The sequence below is a fragment of the Nycticebus coucang genome, chromosome 4 (genome assembly GCF_027406575.1).
Source record: "Nycticebus coucang isolate mNycCou1 chromosome 4, mNycCou1.pri, whole genome shotgun sequence".
NCBI classification, from domain to species: domain Eukaryota; kingdom Metazoa; phylum Chordata; class Mammalia; order Primates; family Lorisidae; genus Nycticebus; species Nycticebus coucang.
This window is the reverse complement of record NC_069783.1, coordinates 134,038,722-134,062,094: the sequence shown is the minus strand read 5'-3', so window position 1 is coordinate 134,062,094 and position 23,373 is coordinate 134,038,722. Positions and strand designations below refer to the sequence as shown.

Here is a 23,373-nt window from a genome sequence, read left to right as displayed (position 1 = left end):
TGCCTGCCTGTGTGGCGCAACGTTGGGGGGCAGGCCATACGTCAAGGCCTGGGTTCTTCATCTGCAAGCCCCCAGACACCCTGGCACCACCACCCTGCCTGCTCATCAGTTCTATGAGGCAGCAGCAGAGGCCACGATGTGAAGGGAAGCCATGGAGGAAAACCAGAAGTGACACAGTCTTCCTGAGGACCAGGTCCTCACTTGGCATCTCTGTGCGGCCCTGAACCTGCTGCGCCCAGGCCCCGTGGGATTTGACTCAGCTTCCTTCCTTGCCCTGAGTCACCCAGTCTTCTGGGTCTAGGCCTTCTCATCATCCAAGTGGAGGTCCTCCAAGGCATATCACCCTGGATGGCTGGCATGAGAGACCTGTGATGGGCAAGGACCTGAGACTGGGGCTGTGGACAGCTCACACTTCAGAATGAGCCCCGCAAGTGCGGTCCCCCAGTAGCTGCTATAAACCACTCAGCGCGAATCATTTAAAAAGGCATAATTTTTAAAACAAGACTTTTTTTGGTTTGCTCACTAGTTTATCAAATGTTAAAAAGAGAGGGCTAGCTAGCATGGTTGGGAGAGAAGACACACGTTCATCAGCCAGTAAAATCCTTCAGGGCAGCTAGGCATTGCTGATCAAAACGTTAAATAGGGGCAGTGTCTGTGGCTCAAAGGAGTAGGGCGCTGGTCCCACATGCAGGAGGTGGCAGGTTCAAACCCAGCCCTGGCCAAAAACTGCAAAAAAAAAAAGTTAAACAGCCAGCGACCCCACCTGTGGACCCTGAAGTGCCCTCTGGCACATGGACATGTGCAGGGGTGAGCAGGGCCTGCACCGTCATGACGAGAAGTGGAGAGGAGACCACACCCATGGAGACGAGACGGGGCTGTGTAAATAAACAAGTGCCCTGCTGAAGCTCAGGGCACCAGGACAGGAAGGGAAGCTCACCACCCCTTCTACTACATTTTGTCCAGTAAGAGGCAAAGCTGCAAAATCATGAGAAAATGTTACTGTGTATCTATATATGTCAATAGGAAAATACCTGGACATACAGGGTCACCCCTAAACCGCTCAAGGGCATTACCAGGATCAGGAAAGGGAGGACATTCAGATCACTGGGGATGTTCACATTTTATATACTTCTGAATTGTTGACATTTCTTTTAAAAAAAAATACCATAAATACACATTAACTTTATAATTAGAAAAAAATTTCATAAAGGCAGAAAAAGGATAAGCAAACCAAGGATTCTGCCCAAACTCTAAGAAGCCTGCTGGGGACATGAACCTGGTGGAGGCTGGGCACACAGCCACAGACAGGGCAAAGCTGACGTGCTCAGGGCCTTGAGAAGCTTTGAGTCCTGGGCTGAGCCATGCATGTCCTTGGTTACCTTGCCTATAAAATCGTGGGTCGTGACCACCCAGCCTGCTTCACAGGAATGCTACGAGAACAGAGAGAGTATTCATCAGGAATACTCTGGAAATCACAAAAGAGAATCCACGTGGTGAAGAGCTGCTCTTCTCTTGACCTCCAAATGTGGGGTCAGCCACACTCAGCCCAGTCAGCTGGCCAGCCCAGGGACAGGCGGGGCGTCACTGCAGCTCAGGTGTCTCAACTGCAGCTAGGGCAAGGGTGGCTGCCTGCCTCCTGCCAGGTGTGAATGTTCTCAGCACCAACACTGTGCACTGCACTGACTGTCACCATCAAGACCAGATTCTTAGAACCTGAATATGTTAATGAGGAAAGACGATCTTCTAATAAATAAGAACAAAATGCTCACTCTCATAAAGGATGATAAGCTCCCCTTAGAAAAAAAGAGAAAAGGCCATTTTAATTTAATTGCACATGAATCTGCTGAACACAAAGAGAAGCTTCCAGCGGCTGCAGAGGAGTCACTGGGACCGTGAGTGCCGTTCCCCAGGAGACGGAGAGCCCCGCCCACCCCAGCCCTGCTTCCCTGCTACGGGCCAGCATGGCGTCACCTCCAGGGCCTCCATGGCCAGCTCAGGTGGGTTGTGGTAGTGGATCTTCTTGGGGTAGCGGGCAGCCTCCTCATGTAGGTAGTGGCCAGCTTGCCTGTAGTGCAGCAGATAAACGGCAGGCGGCTGCTGCTGCTTCTCAGCGACCTTGCCCAGCATGTAGTGGATGAGCCACTCTTCCTCATCGCCGTCACCCTCGCAGTGGGCCGCTGACGTGAAACAGTGCCTGGCCGTCTCCAGCATGCTGTCTCGCCGGCTCTCCATCTGTAACAAGGCCCCAAGGCCAGGCCAGCCTTAGGCACAGGGTCTAAACCTGCCCAGGGCCCATGCATTTGCCTGCACGAAGCCCTGCTGATGTGTTTGCAAATCTATATTCCTCTTAACAACCCTGAGACACAGAGCTGCTGTTACCATTTCACAGCTGGGAACTCCTCAGGAACACACACCAAAGAAAGGCACAGAGCTTAGACTCAGGGCAGCTCCTGTCAACTCCAGAGTCCTTTCTTCTACCTTCTCCCTGCAGCACCTACTGCAACCAGATTCATCTCACACCAACGCCCAGCTCCACGGCTCTGAAGAGGATGTGCACCCCTGGGTCCAACAAGAATTCCCATTCTCTCCCCCACACCCTGTGTGAGGAACAGAGCGCCTGTGAAAGGGCAGACGCCTGAGTCCATCTGAAACCCATCCCTCACAGCCAGTGCCTGCAGCCACCCTCCCACACCCTGCCGGCGTGGGGGAACAGCTAGACAGAGTCACTTTCAGAGAGGAGCTCTGGCTCGAAGGATGCTGTTCCCAGTCCCCGCTGCCTGCAGGGTGAACATGTCCCTTTGCTCCAGAGCTGTGCCATAGAGGCAGTGTTCCAAGTAGCCCAGGTCCCTCCCTCCACTCTGTGACCCTGGTAGCTCAATGGCAGGGAGGCCACAGCCTCATCTTATTTCAGCTTAGAAGCCAAAGAAAGGACAGAGGCCATGGGCACTAGTTTCTGGCCAGGTAGCTGCTGTGGCCTGAGGGACTGTGCTGTATGCTCCTGGTCCGTACCAGCAAGCCTGCCCCGTGGCCGTCTGTCCAGTGATGTCCATTCATACATTCATCCTGTAGTAATGGTCCTGGGGACACGCAGAAGCCAAGTGCTACCCTGGTACTCTGAACCGTGTGACCTCCCTCCAAGATGGGACTGTGCAGCAAATCTGTTGCGGTTAAAAGCAGTCACTGAAACAGAGCCCTTGTATTTGAACCACTGAGTAGCCATGTGATCCAGACGACATCACTAGTCCCATGGCCCACCCAGTTCTGCCACTGGTACCCATGTTGGCCACCTGCCAAAATGCAAGTAGTGACAGCTAAGAGCCCTTCTGGCCTGGCGTCTAGCACCAAGCACCCCTCCCTGTATAGGGCACATTGCCAGTGTCCTGTCCTTGGCAGGGCAGTAGACACACCTCCTTGGGGCTTAGGGCCTGCTGTGTTTCACATCACCCTGCCATCCTCAGAGTGGGACAGGAAGCCACAGCTTCATCCTCATTCACATTAGTGGGGCTGAGATGGCTGAATGCAGGTTCCCCACTGAACTCTCACAATACTGCCTCAGAGAAGGAATGACCAGCCTCATTTATAGCCAAAGCCACAGCAGGAATGTCAGGGTACTGTCTCCAGGCCACACAGCCAGAAACCTCTGGCTCCAAATCCTCCTACTTGCCTGAGGATTGGCATCAAGATAAAACCACGTTTTCCTGCCATACCACCTTCGGTGAGTTTGTAGGCAGAAGCTAGAGCACACAGCACCTCACACAGCTGCCAGCATGCGTCCTACAGCCTATCCCAAGCAGATGCAATAAATCCAGACAGAGCTCTAGCAACCAGAGGACTGCATCCTAGTGGCACATTTCAGAGTTGGAAACTGCCTCCCTAGAAGTGGAAAGGACCCAGGAGTCACACAGCAGCCCTCTAAGGGAGCTCTCACTCCAGGCACCCATGCAGAACCTCCCTCTCTCTCCAGACACTGGGTGGAAAGAACCCAGGAGTCACACAGCAGCCCTCCAAGGGAGCTCTCACTCCAGGCACCCGTGCAGAACCTCCCTCTCTCTCCAGACATCAGGTGGAAAGGACCCAGGAGTCACACAGCAGCCCTCCAAGGGAGTTCTCACTCCAGGCACCCGTGCAGAACCTCCCCCTCTCTCTCCAGACACCAGGTGGAAAGGACCCAGGAGTCACATGGCAGGCCTCCAAGGGAGCTCTGACTCCAGGCACCCGTGCAGAACTGCCCTCTCTCTCTAGACACCAGGTGGAAAGGACCCAGGAATCACACAGCATCCCTCCAAGGGAACTCTCACTCCAGGCACCCGTGTAGAACTGCCCTCTCTCTCCAGACACCGGGTGGAAAGGACCCAGGAGTCACACAGCAGCCCTCCAAGGGAGCTCTCACTCCAGGCACCCATGCAGGACCTCCCTCTCTCTCCAGACACCAGCATTCCCTGGGGACATCCATCTCTTCCTTGCCATCCTGACACTTCAGGGTAAAGACCTGAGGTTCCCAGGCCAATGGCTTCCATCAGATCAACACGGAAGCGTCTAAGGCTCAAGGCCCCCTTAGAAGCGGAAAGAACAATCAGTCTGCTGTCTGTGCCTACTCCTCCCTGCATCCCCTGCCCCTACCTGGGGTAGCTCCACAAACGAGTGCCAGTGGCAGAAAGGGCACTCTTATTTCTCATTGCATTTCTTTCCTGGAAAACTTCCACTCTGCTAAATCCTGTTTTGCATCACTGGTGGGAAATTAAGGAGAAAATCCCAAGGGCCGTGCTCAGCCCACTCCACTGAACCTCAGCAGAGGAAAATGGTGCCCTGGCAGTAGAGGGAGAGCTTCCTGGGGAGTCCAGCTCTGTCCGGCAGCACCAGGCCCAGCCTGCCCAGCCTGCCCAGCTCTGGGGTCACTGCAGTGCAAACAGAATCCAGCAAGGGACTTCTGCGCAGGACAGTTACAATAAAGTAGAGTTACAGCAGTTAAAAGGAATGTACCAGATCCACGGGAATTAACACGCATAGACTCAACAACGTGGTGCTGAGTGAAAGAGGAAGCTGAGCATCGCACACAGCATGAAGGTGTTTAAAAGAAAAAACTAACAGATAAATCATGCCACTTATTTCTAGGAGTACATGTACAAAAAACAGTTTTTCTTAAAAGTCTGGAAAGATACAAGCCTAACTGCAGGTCCTGCTGAAGCAAGGGTGAGGGGCCTAGACTGGGGAGAGCAGCCAAAAGATTCCACGCTCTTGAGCCCAAAACTGTAAGCCTGTGTCCCTTGTATGATTTTAGAGTAAATATTTAAAGGAGGTGGCACTGAAGATGAGGTTGTGCCAGCACTCCTCTCCCCGACCCTCACAGGGTACAGCGTTGCACACCACTTCCTTGTCAGCAGTGAGCAGAAGCCCTGAGGGCCATGCCCTGCCCCTTTGTCCTACACCAGGCCAGTGCCCAGGATGCTCCATCTAAACCCCTCCCCCAGAACCTGCTGAAGTACAGCTATGATGGCAGATCCCTGGGGTGGCCTTCTAACATCCCCACCCCATGAGGTTCTAACGCCAGTCAGGTATAGGAGCCACCATCCTCACTGTCCTGTGGCGCTCATGCAGTCTGAGCACTGAGGAAGAAAAACTCTGGGACCAAGGTCCCAAGAGCCTAGAGCCCTGAGCAACCTTCCTGGCTCAGGGATAGTGAGGCCCAGAGCTCACGGGAAGAAAGCAAGGTCACCAACAGTGTCTCTAACAGCGATCCATGGTGAGGCCTCAGGTCCTGCTCTGGCTTGTCCTACTCAAGTGTGCAAAACCTCAGAGGTCCCCACAGCTGTTGACACAGGGAAGAGTTGCAGAAGCAATAGAGCCACCCCCAAAATAGTCACTGTCTGAGCTCACCACTCACACGGACAGCGATGCCTTTTGCCATCTGGCATTTTCACTGAGGCCCATCACACCCTGCTGATTTCCATCCAGCCTTTCCTTAGTTTCTCAGTCAACCTCACTGACTTTCAGATCTGTCTGATAGTGTAATGAAAATCTACTGCACTCAGAGGGATAGGGCACCGGCCCCATATACTGGAGGTGGCAGGTTCAGACCCGGTCCCAGCCAAAAACTGCCATAAAAAAAAAAGAAAGAAAGAAAATCTACTGCAAAGTAAAATTGCAAATCTTGCATAAGATGCGTGATTTCATAGAGTTGATGAAAGCAATTCTGGGAACTGATCAAACTGCAGGCCAGGACTTTACATGTGAGGACCAGGCAGAGTTAATGTGATCAACCACCACCCAAGGAAGGAGGGTGAACAGCCAAGGAAGAGAACACACCTGCTCTTCATAGGCACAGGGGAGTCTGAGAATCCTGGGGAAAGAGGGGCAGGCCCCAAATACTTTTGTAACAATAACTCTCTTAAGACAAGGGACATATTACATTTCACAAATCTTGGAAAATTAAGCTCCACAAGAACCAACTAAATTTAAAAGATTTTTTTGTTCATTTGAAGAATATGCATATATTTGCAACTATACCCAAAGTCCTAGTAATATAACATTTAAGACTTATTTCATTATTCTAAATTTTTTCAAGATAAAGTCCCAACCACACTTTTGTTTACAACCATCATTTTGAGTAGATTCACTTTACAACCTTTTCCTCATGCTGCCTATTCTTGAACAGCAGCTCTTCCCTTGGGTCTGTGTTGGTGGATGAGGATGTCACCCAGGTTATAAAAGCGGGGGGGAATTTATGTCGCTGTTATAGTCTCTGTGCTTTTCACTATCATTTGAATTTTTACACTTAACATTAAGCACGCATCACTTTTAAAATCAGAAAATGTAACAAAGAACAGGGGTCCCCATCGCTTAGCTCTATGCTAGGTCAGCACCATTGTGCTGTCTGAGCAAGAGTCCGAGGGCGCTGGGGAACCTGCGTCCTGCTCTGCAGGGTCTCTGACGAGGCGGAGGCTCGGGCGTGATAGCACAGGCTCACCCTCGAGAACAGAGAGGCTTTCAGAGGATAATGGCTACACTACAGTGGGCTGAGAATTTTACTTAGTCCTCCAAACAATCCCATAAGAGTGTCAACAATGCCATCATCTTGTTTCGGGTTTTAATCACAGATGATCGCCGCAAAACTTAAGGCCAAGTGTCATCTGCCTGACTAGCTGGCCCTTTTAGCACTCTGTTCTCCTGGGAGACCTTTCTGGGTCCCACCAGCCTGACCATGTCTGTGTGGCTCCTTTGCTTCCATCTGAAGGAGCCAAGAGAACCCTAAACAGAGATTTTGGTGCAGACCCAGCACCCCACACTAGGGGAGCCCCCTACCATGGAAGACTTCAAAAATCTCAACACAAGGTCCAGAATCTTACAAGAACCCAACAAGTTCCTCTGAGAGAACAGGGAAGAGATGGCTACTTCTGGTGGCCAACACTCCTCTCCCACCTCTCAGCTGCACTGTAACTAATGGCTCGACAGTCAGGCCACAGTGGCCTGTCCATGAACTTGGACTAGGTGTCTCAGAGCAGGGACCTTGTTATCGCTGACCACAGTATGCTTGAGGCTCACGGGAGATTCGTCTGTGAGCTCCCGGCACAGATGTGAGGACAGGGCTTTGGGCCTGAGGGCACTCTGCGGGGACAGGACAGCACTCCTCACCTGCTGCACAAGCTCAGGGGGCAGCTCTGCTCTCCACTGCTTCAACTGGCGTGAGGCAAATGAGTGCAAGGCGTAAGACATGGTGCCATACTCAATCCACAGTGACAGGTTGGAGCTGTCGATCTCCAGGGCCCGGCGGAAGCAGTTCAGGACGGGTGTGGCATGCTTCCAGATGGGCCCATCACTCTTCAGCTCATTAGAATTCAGCTTGTCCTGAATGCGGCTGGCCCGGGCCAAGGCCATGCCTGCCCAGGAATCGAACCTGTGACAGCGACAAAAGTACCAGCTAAAAACACCACTGCCTCAGCAGGCAGACGGACACCATGGAATCCTCCCACCAAGACTTGGAGCCCAGCTCTGCCACTCACTAACACCATGACTGGACCTGGACCAGCCATGTCCCTGAGCCTCAGTCCCTAACCTGTCACATGGGCAAGAAGATCTTCACAAGAAGAGATGTGGGCACTTTGACATAGGAAAAAAAAAAAAAAAAAAAAATATATATATATATATATATATATATATTCCCCCCCCCCCCACCATTTTGACCCAACGTTTATTGTCCTTTTACAACATGTCATTTTTTTGGTTTAGAAACTGCTTGTGATTAGTCTTCCAACACTAACTCAAAAGCATGTAAAATAAAATCAACCTATTCTCTATATAAACACCCAGCAACTGTGGCCCCTCTCACCCACCTATCCAGGTTGGAACGAAGGAAGAGGGGGCTTGGGCAGCACTGAGTGCAGTGCAGATGCTTTACTGTGGAGGTGACAGTAGTGTCTTGGTTCACACCCCACACAGGTTCCCTGCAACTGCCCCAAACTACAACAGAAATGGCGTAGGCCCAAGGCCAAATTCCCTGTTGGTAATTCACTCTCCGCCTCCCAAACAAAAATCGCTTTTATTTTATCGCTTTTGTTTTGTAATTTTTGCTACAGAAACCCCCTGTCCAGAGTCTGACTGTAGCTGAATTGTTCAGACTGAGGAACGGAGCAGGCCATGGACATACCCCTGGTCCCTTCTGGGCAAATGCCCCCACCCAGGGAACGAAGTCCAGCCAGGCCAGCTCACTGCACGCTGGCCACCATCACTTAGCCATAGAGGTCATCATCAGTGTCTTCTGTATATATGCTGCCGCCTGTGCGGCCTCCACTGCCCTGACCAGGGCCAGCTCCACCTTGGTTCCCTGAAGGGAATCTGAAGCTGCCAAAGCCCCGACTCTGCTGAAGGGTCTGGGGAAACATCTCATACTTTCAGATGTCATTGTCACTAACAGAACGACGAGCAAAGCGCATGGCTTCCTCAAAGTGATCTTGACGGATCTCAAGCACTGGATCATCCTCTTCTACTTCCACGGCGTTTGTCAGCCTCTCTCATTCTCGCGGAATCTCACTCTCGATGGATTCACGGATGGCCGGCTTGCAAGCACGTTGGCAAATCTCTGTCAGGTCAGCTTCAGAGAAACCATTAGTCATCTTAGCCAAGAACTCCAAATCCACATCCTTGGCAACTGGGGACTTGCGCAGGTTGGCCTTTAGGATGGCAACACAGGACTTTTCATCAGGAAGTGGGATGTAGATGAGCTGATCAAGGAGACCAGGTATTAGGATGGCAGGATCAATTATGTCAGGCCGGTTGGTAGCGCCAATGATGAACACATTCTTTTTTGTGGACACGCCATCCATTTCTGTCAGGATCTGGTTAATGGCTTGGTCAGCAGCCCCACCACCATCTTCAATGTTACCTCCACGAGACTTGGCAATCGAATCCAGCTCATCAAAGAATAGCACACAAGGGGCAGCTTGGTGGGCCTTGTCAAAGATTTCTCTGACATTGGCTTCAGACTCCCCAAACCACGTAGTGAGCAGCTCAGGATCCTTGATGGAGATAAAGTTGGCCGGGCATTCATTAGCAATGGTTTTGGCCAACAAGGTTTTCCCACAACCAGGAGGTCCATAGAACTCCCTTGGGTGGCGCCTGTGGCTCAAGGGGTAGGGTGCCGGTCCCATATGCCGGAGGTGGTGGGTTCAAACCCAGCCCCGGCCAAAAAAAAGAATAGAACTCCTTTGGAAGGTGTCATGCCAAACTTGAGGAATTTATCTGGGTGCTCCACAGAATACTGGACCAGCTCCTGAAGCTCACGTCTGACATCCTCCAGGCCCCCAATGTCTTCCCAGGTCACCTGTGGCACCTCTACTACTGTTTCCCAAAGTGCTGATGGGTTACTCTGGCTCAAGGCCCACCATAAGTCATCTATAGTAACTGCCAGAGAGTTCATGACCTCAGCATCAATGGTCTCATCCTCTAAGTCAATGAGACCCATCTTCTTGCGGATGGCCTGCAGAGCAGCCTCTGAGCAGAGGGCTGCTAAATCAGCACCCACATGCCCATGAGTTTCATTGGCTACCTGTTCCAGGTCCACATCATCTGCCAGCTTCATGTTCTTGGTATGAATCTGAAAGATTTCCAAGCATCCTGTTGCATCGGGATTCCAATATCTACCTTCCTGTCAAAGCGACCAAATTGTCGTAGGGCAGGGTCAATGCAATTGGGTCTGTTGGTTGCTGCCATGACAATCACATGTGCTCTCTGCTTCAGGCCATCCATAAGAGTCAACAATTGTGATACAATACGCGGCTCCACCTCCCCATGAGTTTTCTCTCTTTTGGGAGCGATGGCATCCAGTTCATCAATGAAGATGATAGCAGGTGCATTCTCTGCCTCCTCAAAGGCTTTACGAAGGTTGCTCTCAGACTCACCAGCCAACTTGCTCATTATCTCAGGACCGTTGATCAAGAAGAAAAAGGCTCCAGTCTCATTTGCTACAGCTCGAGCAATCAGTCTTCCCTGTCCCAGGAGGTCCATAAAACAAGATTCCCGGAGGAGGCTTCACACCTATTGCTTTAAAGAGGGTAGGATGTCTCAGGGGCAGCTCCACCATCTCCTTTATCTGAGCAAGCTGCTTCCTACAGCCACCAATGCCATCATAGCCTACTTCATTCAAGGATTCTTCCTCATCCTCTCGTTTGATAGGCTCCCCCTCACAGAGGGTCACTGTGGCTGGAGCAACAATGCAATAAGGGCTGGGATCTGTCTCTACCACTTTGAACTCCACAGCACGCATCCCACCCTGAACAAGGAAAATGTCTCCTTTCTGGATGGGTCGATAAGCTTCCAGAAAGTACAGCTTAAGGTACACCTCAAACAGATTGCCAGTTATGCCTTCCACTGTGTCATCAATGGGCAGCACGTGGATACGTTTACCATACTTCACATCAGGGCATGGCTGGATGCTGATGACATCCCCTAGGCGTACACGAAGGTTATTCCGAACAACTCTATTCATTCGAATCTTCTCATCAGAACATGTGCCATCAGAAAGCACCATGCACACAGCTTCTTGCCTCTTCTTTCCCTTCAACACTGTGTCACCCCGAACAACTGCAACTCATCCATCCTGGGCTGAGACAAGGACACAGCACTGCTGTCCTCATTAATGGCTTCATCGGCAATTAATCGACTGGTCTGTTCTTCTGTTTGAGAATGGCTATGGATAAGTCATCACCTTTTGAATCAGCTCCAGAAGCCATGGCACGCGCCTCTCCCAGCCAGCGGCTGTGACGGCCCTCAGGTAACGGCTACAAGGGGTAGCAAGCGACCGACTGGGCATGGCCTCGGCTCTCCCGGGCAGTGGGCTAGCAGCAGCGACAAACCCGCAGGCGGCCTCCCTCTGGCTTCCTCCCAGCAACACTGGGGTGGCGGGCGTGCGGGCGATGCTGGCTTCTGATCCGCGAGGTGGCAGCAGCAACGACGGTTCAAACAACGGCAGCAGACACTCGAGATAGAATATATTCTAAGTCCTCCAACACCAGTAACTGCTCTAACTCAGTAACTGCTCTAGCAGATGGACCCTTGGACTCTGCTCCCCTGCTCTGAGGGCTTACCCATGAAACTTCTCTGGTGGAAAGGAAAGGGGATGGTCTATCAGGCACTGCAGTGGTGCCCAGCTGAGGCTCCAGGGAGACTCTCGGCCAGGTGTGATCATACCTTCTCCCACACTGACCTACTACCAGCACACTGGCATCCAGAAGCACAGGCAACTGAGATCCCCAGGACCCCAGCAACCCAGCTTCTACTCTGTTCTCCTCTGGGCCCCTGAGCAGACCCCACTCTTTCCAGCTCAGTTTCCAGCAGTAAAACAAAAAGTGAGGGACCGTACGATGGCTGAGATGCTACCAATCTGAGATCACCTTGAAGAGCCCACCATGAGAACACAGAAACCTGTCTGAGAGGGGGATGGCGACAGAGACATCAAGACCCAGAAGATGGGCGGTGCCTGTGGCTCAGTCGGTAAGGTGCCAGCCCCATATACTGAGGGTGACGGGTTCAAACCCGGCCCCGGCCAAACTGCAACAACAACAACAAAAAAAAATAGCCGGGCGTTGTGGTGGGCGCCTGTAGTCCCAGCTACTTGGGAGGCTGAGGCAAGAGAATTGCTTAAGCCCAGGAGTTGGAGGTTACTGTGAGCTGTGTGATACCATGGCACTCTACTGAGGGCCATAAAGTGAGACTCTGTCTCTACAAAAAACAAAAAAGACCAAGAAGATTCTGGGCACTAAACAGAGAACAGAAATGGACAAGAAAAGGACAGATGCTGTCCTCCCTACATCCACAATCCTCTACTCACTGCTAGCACAGAAGACAGACTGAATGCCAATCTTCCCCGGCACCTGTTAGAATCAAAACATAGGAGGCTAAGGGCTAGACCAAGCCACCAAGTCCTTTCTTAGCACTGGGGCCAGTTCTACAAGAGACCCTTACTCGGCAACAGGGCCGCCTTGATGGGTTGGTGTTCTCTGAATAGGCAGGGGTACAGGATGTCAGGAGACCTAACTGAGCCAGACGGACCCTCATTCCATTGACCCAAGGGGCTGTCCTGTGCGAGGTGCCATGCACAGACAGCAGGGTCTCACCATCCTCCCTTCCCAGGTGTGGAAACAGTGGTAGAGAGGAAGAAACCTCACCATGGGGCACAGCGAGCACTTGGCCAGCCTGGGCACAGATCTGCTCCATCACATGGGGCCAGGCCTCCAGGGCTCTGACACATGCTAGCTGTCCAGAGCAAACCACCAGCTGAGCAAAAGAGGACCTGTAAGAACCATTCCCACAAGCTACACAAGCCTCACAAACTGGCTTCTCCCCTTGCACAGACAGACCCTGACAGGTGGAATTCTCTGCTCTCCTCTGAGTGAAGGCTGGCCCCTGAGCACTTCCAAGAGGTCTGACTGCAGCTGGACTCTGGACCCTTCAGACACAGACCAGCTACAAAAAGTGGCTTCATCTTGACCCCGACCCACGGCTGACCTCCTAGGTATGGCAGCCGTGAGAAAATACTCCTTCTTAACCAACTGCATCAGAGTGGAATATAGCCCTTTGGGAGCCTGAGGCCCATTACTGCCTTTCTTTCAGAGACAGGGTCTCATTCTATTGCCCAGGCTGGAGTGCAGTGACACAATCATACCTCACCGTAACTTCAAACTCATGGGCTCAAGGGATCCTTGCACCTCAGCTTCCCAAAGTGCTGGGATTACAGATGAGAGTCATGCTCAGTCTCTGATTATTACACCCTAAGAGAAAGTTGAGCTGGGAAAGAAGCATGAGCCTTGGGCATGGCGGGCTGTCCTCCACGGGCCATGGGGACAACCGCACCTGCCAAGGGTGCAGTGCACTAGAGCAAAGAAGGACTGCGGCTCACACCTTTTATTACTTGCCACTTGGAAGTGGAAAGCAACCACAGTCAGGGAGTCTAGAGGGGAGGCAGCACAAAGTTCACTGGATAAAGCCAGGCCAGGCCTACCTGCCCAGCACACTAGGGGCCAAATGGACACATCATACCTTCTCTTACCCCAGTACTCCTCTCAGGGGGCTTTGAGGAAAGAAGCCTTCTTCCACATTCTTCTTTTATATAGAATCTACCTTTCCTAATAATTGCAGAGCTCTCAAAAACTTTCTTCTTCCTTTTTCCCTAGTCTCTTTGCTGCAGGCAGGGAAAACCCCACACTGGGCCACTAAAGAGCTTGCTGAGCTACCAACACCCCACCCCCCTGCAGCAGCCTAGACCCAGCCCCTACAAACCCCACCTCTGTAGTCAGCCTAGACCCAGACCCCCATCTTCTGCAGCAGCTTAGACCCAGCCCCCCAACTAGTCAACCTAGACCCAGCCTCCCATCCCCACTGTAGTCAGCCTAGACCCAGCCCCCCAACCCTCCCCTCCCCCCACCCAGCAGTCAGCCTAGACCCGGCCCCCCAACTCTCCCCTCCCCTACCTCAGCAGTCAGCCTAGACCCACCCCCCTATCCCACCCTGACAGTCAGCCTAGACCCAGCCCAGTTGCTGACCTGTTAGGGCAGATGCAGATGTCATGCATGTAGAACTTGATGGCCTTGGACTGTTCCTTGTTTTTGAAATGATAATCGGCCAAGAGGTAGTAGAGCTCATTCACCACTGGAGGAGAAGGGTCAGCCCCTTCTGGGAGGCAGGGCGCCTGGCAAGTCAAAGTGCAGTTATGAGTGGAGATGGAATCAAGGACTTGGATGCAAGTAGTTAACCCAGGACTGTTGGGTCACATCAACACAGGACATATTCTCCAGCTTCTCCTGGCCTGATGCCTGATCCAGAAGACAGAAAGGAGCAAACCGGCATGTGTGGCAGTGCTGGAGGTGAACGATATGACCCAGTCCCACCCCACCCCACCTCCTCATGGCAAGTGCCCACCTCAGCTGAGGTCCCTTCTATGTAGGCAGAGACTTTGTCCAGGCTCAGAGCTGGACGCTCTGTGCGGGGCACAATGGTTGCAATTCTCTTTAAGAGGTTGGCCAAGTCAGCAGACACTGTGCTGGTCTTGTAGCTGTCAAATTCAGGAAGAGTCTTGGGCTTAAAATACTCAAACATAAACAGGGCATCCTCCCATATAAGATCCACCTTGAAAAAGACAGAAGGCATACTTGTAGTACGTTCAGGGTAAATGAAAAGTTCTTCTACAGAAATGAACACTATGCAATGTAAATGAGGTTATGATGTGTATATTGGAGAACCTAAAACACGTCTTTATTACACTTTTTAAAATCTGCATGGCCATTCTAATGCCCAAATCCAAGTACCTGAAGATCACAAGCCTGGTTTATACAAAGACAAAAATTTGGGGAACCAAGGGCTCTGTGAACACATGTAACTAAGCCAGAGCAGGGGCTCAACCCTGGGTGGGGGTCTTAGACCAGCCAATGACCCTCTCCATGCCTCAGCTGGCCCCTTTGTCACTTGGTTGACAAATACTGAATTGAACGCTGACTCCAGTGCACACTGAGCCCTGGGCCACAGTTGAGGTCCTGTCCTAAGTACCTCATGTTTTAGGGGATGGAATCACTGTGATCAGAGAATAACTGGTAATACTGAAGACCCCTGAGATAATACCCACACAGGCTGAGGCAGGTAGATTGCTTGAGCCAATGGTTCTCAGCCTTCCTAATTGCTGCATTGTTACAAATGGAAAAAAGGGGTTGAGACCCACAGGTTGAGAACCGCTGGCTTGAGCTCACGAGTTTGTAAATAGCCTGAGGAAAAGCAAGACCCTGTCTCTACTAAAAATAGAAAAACTGAAGCAAGAGGATCGCTTCAGCCCAGGAGTTGGAGGTTGCTGTGAGCTGTGACGCCACAGCACTCCACCCAGGGCGACAGAGTGAGACTCTGTCTCACAAAAAAAAAAAAAAGAAAAGAAAAACGCAAAACTGAAACAACAACAAAATGGAAAACCTTTAAGGAATTAAACATATTATCCAAATTGGAAATAAATCTATTGACAGTTGCCAAGTTACATTTTTTTTTTTTTTTTTGTAGAGACAGAATCTCACTTTACGGCCCTCGGTAGAGTGCCGTGGCCTCACACAGCTCACAGCAACCTCCAACTCCTGGGCTTAAGCGATTCTCTTGCCTCAGCCTCCCGAGTAGCTGGGACTACAGGCGCCCGCCCCAACGCCTGGCTATTTTTTTTGGTTGCAGTTTAGCCAGGGCAGGGTTTGAACCAATCATCCTCGGTATATGGGGCCGGCGCCTTACCGACCGAGCCACAGGCGCCGCCCGCCAAGCTACATTTTTAAATTTATGAAGCTAAGCTTTTCAAGGAAAACCCTTGTACTTTGAACTGTGCCAGACTGCCTTCTCTCCTCCTGAGGCAACGCTAACTGGACGCTGAGAGAAGTACTGACAAATCTGACGTCCTCCAGGAGGCTCCGTGCTCCTGCTGCTCACACACCCTCACCTGCTGGACCGAGTGCTCCTCCAGGTACCTGGCCTTGCTCTTCTTGCTGGGGAAGCTGTACAGGCAGTAGAAGCACTGCTCCAAGGCTGTCTCCAGCTCCTCCTTGTAGGGGTGAGTGTCTTCGGAGGTAGATGCAGCAAGCTCCTTTTGGAGAACACGCACCTGTGGTGAACAAAATAGGACTTGTGGTCACAGCCTCCCTGTCACAGCAGGGCCCCGAGGAGACTATCACCTATCAACTCTTTTAACTCCAGGAGGCTATGTATAATTGGCCCCTATATTACTTGATTCCAAAAATACCTGTTTCCTGGAAAAGACTTACCCAAATGGGAGTTAACGTGGGCCCAGCTCTGGCAGAGAGGCTCGCTAAGCCGCCTTTCCTCCAGCACACCTGGCTGTTTCCTACCAGCCACTGGAAGACACTACATGCTTCTTCATAACTTCACCCATTGATTTAGCTATCCATTTGCTCTGTGAAGATTTACCTTCTTACTTGGGCACAGTGTGACATAGTCCTTGCTTTTTTTTTTATTAAATCATAGCTGTGTACATTAATGTGATCATGGGGCACCATACACTGGTTTTATAAACACTTTGACATATTTTCATCACACTGGTTAACATAGCCTTCCTGGCATTTTCTCAGTTACCGTGTTAAGACATTTATATTCTACATTTACTAAGTTTCACATGTACCCTTGTAAGATGCACCGCAGGTGTAATCCCACCAATTGCCCTCTCTCCGCCCACCCTCCCTCCTCCCTCCCTTCCCTCTCCCCCTTCCCCCTATTCTTAGGTTATAACTGGGTTATAGCTTTCATATGAAATCCATAAATTAGTTTCACAGTAGGGCTGAATACATTGGATACTTTTTCTTCCATTCTTGAGATACTTTACTAAGAAGAATATGTTCCAGCTCCATCATGTAAACATGAAAGAGGTAAAGTCTCCATCTTTCTTTAAGGCTGCATAATATTCCATGGTGTACATATACCACAATTTATGAATCCATTCGTGGATCGATGCACACTTGGGCTTCTTCCATGACTTAGCAATTGTGAATTGGGCTGCAATAAACATTCTGGTGCAAATACCTTTGTTATAATGTGATTTTTGGTCTTCTGGGTATATGCCTAGTAGAGGAATTATAGGATTGAATGGCAGATCTATTTTTAGTTCTCTAAGTGTTCTCCAAAAATCTTTCCAAAAGGAATGTATTAATTTGCATTCCCACCAGCAATAGTCCTTGCTTTTCAGAAACTCAGATTCTAAAGGAGAGAATGGGGTCAAATGAGTATTTATAAACAAATCATCCCATTAAGGCTAAGGAAGTCGCTCAGAGACAGAACATGAGTGTCAGAGAGGACATGAAAAATACAGTAAACAAGACCTGTTCACAGAGAGGAGGTCCAGGGCTACTGCTACACTCAGTTACCAGCAAATATACATTCCTTTCAAGCATCCACGGAATTATTACCAAAGCTGGATGAAAAGTAAGTCTCAACAAAGACTAACGACCACATCATCTGAACATAATTCAATGAAATTAGAAATCAATTACATAAAAAGAGCAAACACCAAATATCAAAACTTATGGGAAACAGCTAAAAATGTATTTGGGAAAACTTATAGTCTTCAATGTAAGTATTAGAGGAGTGAATGCTGAAATAAGCATTCACTTCAGTAAGTCAGAAACAACACACAGTAAATTTAAAGAAAGCAAAAGATGGGCGGCGCCTGTGGCTCAGTGAGTAGGGCGCCGGCCCCATATGCCGAGGGTGGCAGGTTCAAACCCAGCCTTGGCCAAAACTGCAACAACAACAACAAAACAAAATAGCCGGGCATTGTGGCGGGCGCCTGTAGTCCCAGCTACTCGGGAGGCTGAGGCAAGAGAATCGCATAAGCCCAAGAGTAGAGGTTGCTGTGAGCCGTGTAATGCCTCGGCACTCTACCCGAGGGCGGTACAGTGAGACTCTGTCTCTAAAAAAAAAGAAAGCAAAAGATACTAAAGTCACAATGACTGAATTAGAAAGCAAAGAAAAAAGAGAACAAACCAACAGCTGGTAGTTTGAAAAAACTAAACAAACCCCAGGAAAGACTGGTTTTGGAAAAGAGAAAAAAAAGGGACATGACTAGAAGTACATAGACATTTTTTAAAGTAATAAACAAAAACCATGAACAGCTTTATGCTAATAAGTAGACATGGCTATGAAAATCTAAACTGATCTATAATTACTAAAGAAACTGAGTCAGTAGTTTAAAAGGGAGACTCTAGAATGGGTGAGAAATCGCCATGGGCCAAATCCCGCCACTGTCTGTGTCAGAGGCCTGAGAGGTAAGAATGGTGTTTGCACTTTTAAATGACTGAAACAAAATAAAAATAAAAAACTATTTTTTTTTAACACACAAAGACCATATGAAATTCAATTTTATGTCTACAAGTTTTGTTGGAACACAGCCCATATTATAATATTTTCTATTTATATATTACTTATTGCATATTACCACTTTCTAAACAATATTATCTAAGGCTGCTACAACAATGAGAGTCCTGAGTAGTTGCAACAGAGACCCTTGGACCTACAAAGCCTAAAAGATTTACTATCTGTCCCTTTACATAAAGAAAAAGTATTGCTGACCTCTGGGCCAAGAACATAAGAAAAAGGGTGGAAAAAAGAAAAGAAAGAACTATAAGGATTGAAAAGCAAGGAAAAAAATGTTATTCATGAATGACATGAACGTCTATACAGAAAAGTCAAGTCTACAACCCATTAGAATAAAAATAATACACACAAGAACTGTACACAAGAAAAATTCACTTTTAAAAAATAGCTGGGCACAGTAGCTGGTAACGGTAAGCCCAGCACTCTGGGAGGCCGAGGCAGAAGGACCACACGAGCTCAGGGGTTGAGACCAGCCTGAGCAAGAGTGAGATCCCGTCTCTACTAAAAACAGAAAAGCTAGCTGAGCACAGTGGTGCATGCCTATAGTCCCAGCTCCTCAGGAGGCGAAGGTGAGAAGATTGCCTGAGCTCAGGAGTTCAAGGCTCCAGTGAGCTATGAAGACACCACTGTGTGCCCTAGCCATCTGTCTCCAAAAAAACAATACTCTGTATGCTGGCAATAACAAAATTTAAAAATTGATTTTTGAATACCTATTTACTATAGTGATAAAAAATGATACTTAGGCATCCATCTAACTAAATATATATGAGTTTTAGGGAGAAATTTATAAAACTGAATTAGGGGACATGAAAGTGTTAAGACCTCAGTGAATGGAGAGATAAACGATGTTCACGAATAGAAAGACCCAATCTCATAAAAGTGGCAATTCTTTCCCAAATTAATCTGTGAGGTCAATGCCATGCCAATCAAATTCCAATGGGGAGATGCAGTTTCATGAAACTTTACAGACTAATTTTACAATGTTATAGAAGAAGAGCCAAGAACAGACAGAAGGTGGACAGAAGACAAAGGAGATTGACAAGTCAGTGCAGAGAGAAAGACCCATTTACTCACACGGACACCAGTTGCTAATAGGAACCAACTGGCCATCCACATGGAGTGTAAAACTGGATCTCTACTTTATCTCATTAAAAAAATAAAATCAAGATGAAATAAAGATCTCAAGTAAAAAACAAGAGCGAACTTTTAGAGAATGTTTTTATAATTTTGTGGGAGGGAAGGACTTCATAAACAAACTACCCCCCAAAATCACAAACCATAAGGACAATTAATAAAATATTTAAATTCTGTAGAACACTCTACGCAAAGTTAAAAGACACTCTACATAAGGTTGTATAGAAATAGAACTAAGGACACCCATACATGAGAACTGGTGAAAGGTATATTAGATACAATACTGGAATTCAAGGTACACAAAGCACTTTACAAATCAATAGGAAAAAGAGAAACAAACCACTAGAAAAATGGGCAAATTACATGAACAAGCAGTTTATGGAAAAGGAAACCTAGGGAGCAAATAAGTACAAAGAGATACTCAATCTCACTAACATGATAAATTATTAAAAGGAACAACAAAATAACCATTTCATGCCTCTCATATGGATATCAATGTTTACATCTGTAGTACTTACGGCTGCCAGAGATGTGCAGGAATTTCTGTATTGCTGTCAAAAGTGTAAACTTAGTTCATCTATTTTGGAGAATAATTTGAAAACTATAGTTTTTATTTTATTTTATTTTATATTATTATTATTTTTTGAGACAGAGTCTTGCTCTGTTGCCTGAGTTAGAGTGCCATGGCCTCAGCCTAGCTCACAGCAATCTCAAACTCCTGGGCTCAAGTGACCCTCCCCAGTAGCTGGGCCTACAGGTGCACATCACCATACCCAGGTGATGTGCATGATTTTTCCGTTTTCAGTAGAGACAGGGTTTCACTTTGCTCAGACTGGTCTCCTGGCCTCAAGCAACAAGAAGTGGTAAAAGCATTCACCTTCATAACTCCTACAGCACACAGAATGATGAGAGCTCAGAAAACACTTCTGGATAAATGAATAAATGCCTTTATGTTCATTCATTCATTCAAAAATGCTAACTGGGGAGTAGTCTATGTGAGGTACTGCTCAAGGATCTAGGTAGAAAAGATAGAAAAGCCTCTAGGTCCGTGGACTCAGGAATTCTGTCTGGTAGGAGAGAGGCACAGGACAAAGACACAAACAGCCAAGGTCTCTGGCGGTAGACAGGACAGAGTGGCAGGCAAGGAGGGCTCTTTGAAAAGGCAACAGGGGGGCGGCGCCTATGGCTCAGTGAGCAGGGCGCCGGCCCCATATGCCGAGGGTGGCGGGTTCAAACCCGGCCCCGGCTGAACTGCAACCAAAAAATAGCCGGGCGTTGTGGCGGGCGCCTGTAGTCCCAGCTGCTCGGGAGGCTGAGGCAAGAGAATCGCGTAAGCCCAAGAGCTGGAGGTTGCTGTGAGCCGTGTGAGGCCATGGCACTCTACCGAGGGCAATAAAGTGAGACTCTGTCTCTACAAAAAAAAAAAGAAAAAGAAAAGGCAACAGGGAAAGAACGAGCCAGTCATGAAGCACCTGAGGAGTGTGGCAGGCTGAAGGCACCGGGGTGGCCAGGAGAGCTGCTGCAGGAGTCAGGGTAAAGGCTGGGCCTTGGGCAGGAAAATTAGGAGCTATAAAATGAAATACAATGGTACTCATATCACTTCTACTCCCTCAAACTCAACTGGCAGATATTGGCAACTAGGACTCATGCTCTACCGAAAAAACATAGACTAAGAAAATCAGGAATAGTATCATCCTATCACCTGCCTCTTCCTCCTGCCTGCCCTCTTAGTAACATTCCCACCCAAACCAGCCTGCAAAGGGGCCTGGTGGAAGCTGACAGTGTCCCCGCACTCTGACCGGTCCTGGAGGGTACAGCTGACCCAGGATGAACACTCTAGTGGACGCTGAGGCTCAGAGGGTAGGGGAGATAGGCATGCAGCTGGAGCTAGAGCGGGAACTTGCCTGGGACACTAACCAGCTCCAGGCCCAGAGGCCAGATGGGTCTCCCTGCCAAATGCGCACCTGCCCAGTATAAGTGCTATGCAGATGGCCAAGCTCGACACATACGTGAGCTCTGTGCATAGTCTCCCTTAACCCACATCCATTAAGCACCTATAATACTGTGTGCCAGACACTGGGCTGGGTCCAGCAGGGAACAAAACTAACAAAAACCTCTCCTCTCTCAAAGGCACATTTTGGTGGAGGAGAGATGCATACGGAAGGAGAAAATGATATGGCCTGCTAGAAGGTAGGAGCTGGGGGAAGCACAGAGCAGGGGAGGAGGGTCGGGGGTCCTGGGGAGGGAGAATGTGGCTGTGAAAAAGGTGCGTCCGCTGGATAGGAGGTGCCAAGCAGGGACACCAAACGTTCTCTGAAAGGTCCAGGTAGTAAATGCTGTAGGCTTTGCGGGCTGTATAGACTACCACAGTTACTTGATTCTGTCACTGTATTGAAAAGCAGCCACAGGTAATATGTAAATGAATGGGTGTGACTATATTCCACCAAAACTTTAGGAAGAGACATTACAGGCTGGGTTGGATGCCCTCTCGTGGTACACCCAGGACACCTGAGTGCTGCTCTGCCTCCCACTCAGCAGTAAGTCTGGAACAGAGTTGGTGCTGCTTATCCCCAGTAAGCCCAAGAAGCTACCACCAATCCCATCTGGCAAGTGCAGAGAAGCCCATCTATGCTCACCAATCATTCACTGACTGAATGGAATAGGTATGTATCAGGCATAGTGAGTGGTGCTTGGCAAATGGGGATCAGGAAGTCATAGTGGTAAATGTGGTTATTATTTCTAAAATTACTAGTACAGGGCCCAGTCCTGTGCCTGACTAGTAACAGACTCAGTAATGACCAGTGGATCTAAAACTACCTGCTATTCAAGTCCAGGCCCAGAGGTCCCTGAGCCTCAGCTGCATCTAAATTCAGACTTTCTGGCAAATTTTAGTAGTCACGTACATCAGTAAAGAAGCACAGCAGGTCCCCACTTCAGGGGAAGGCCAGCACAGCTCTGTTCCTCTTCAGACCCCACCTCCCACCCAGCCCCGTGCCGGCTACCCATGGCCCAGTCGGAAGCACTCACGTAGAACCGCAGCAGAGCCCCGTCTGAATTGCAGCACCAGGACCTCCTGCCCAAATACTCATGGGCTGTGTTGAGCAGCATGAGGGAGGATGGGAGCATGGGCGACTCTGACATCCCTGGGGAAAACCCAGATGCAGAGTTAGTGTGGGAACGTGCACCTGCAGGTGGACTGTGGGGTCCATTCGCTTCTTTCTGGTGTAGAGTTTTGTTTGTATGGTTTTGTTTTTGTTTTTTTTTGAAACAGGATCTTACTCTGTTGCCCAAGCTAGAGTGCTGCAGACCAATCACAGCTCACTGCAACATCAAGATCTTGTGCTCAGCCTCCCCAGGAATTAGGACGATAGGAGTAGTCCTGACACCACCACTGTCAGGTATTTTTTTTTTTTCCAGTAGAGATGGGGTCTCACTATATTGCTCAGGCTGGTTGTGAACTCATGGCTTGAAGCAATCCCCCTCTTAAAGTGTGAGAATTACAGGCATGAGCCACCATGCCCAGCCTGTCTCCTTTTGGGGCTTTTTGGGCTTTATCAAGGTGTCCAGAGATTTTTCATCCTTTTTCTGCCTTTTTACATGAGTACTGACTTGATTTGCGTTGCTGAAGTAATACATGTTTATCAAAAACAATCCAAACCTTGGCTCAGCATCTGTAGCACAGTGGTTGGGGTGCCAGCCACATACACTGAGGCTGGCGGGTTCAAACGTGGCCTAGGCCTGCTAAAAACAACAATGACAACTGCAACAAAAAAAAAAAGCTGGGCATTGTGGCAGGTATATGTCGTCCCAGCTACTTTACAGGCTGAGGCAAGAGAATCACTTAAGCCC

The 23,373-nt window shown here is 49.2% G+C and overlaps 1 protein-coding gene and 1 pseudogene across 3 annotated transcripts in view; both read right to left on the bottom strand.

Annotated features, from left to right (window-relative positions):
- CABIN1 (calcineurin binding protein 1) overlaps nt 1-23,373 on the bottom strand; it is a 172,701-nt gene that overhangs the window by 93,616 nt on the left and 55,712 nt on the right. For both annotated transcript variants that reach the window (XM_053587053.1, XM_053587054.1), the window contains exons 19-24: nt 22,552-22,667; nt 15,947-16,108; nt 14,407-14,613; nt 14,031-14,176; nt 7,630-7,891; nt 1,972-2,232 (exon numbers count right to left, since the gene is read on the bottom strand). In XM_053587053.1, the coding sequence (XP_053443028.1) occupies nt 1,972-2,232; nt 7,630-7,891; nt 14,031-14,176; nt 14,407-14,613; nt 15,947-16,108; nt 22,552-22,667 (1,154 nt within the window). The remainder of the gene's footprint in view (nt 1-1,971; nt 2,233-7,629; nt 7,892-14,030; nt 14,177-14,406; nt 14,614-15,946; nt 16,109-22,551; nt 22,668-23,373) is intronic.
- LOC128583150 (transitional endoplasmic reticulum ATPase-like) lies at nt 8,517-11,342 on the bottom strand (annotated as a pseudogene). Its single transcript, XR_008379389.1, has 2 exons — nt 9,666-11,342; nt 8,517-9,597 (listed from the first exon to the last, which is right to left on the bottom strand). The product of XR_008379389.1 is annotated as a transitional endoplasmic reticulum ATPase-like (transcript).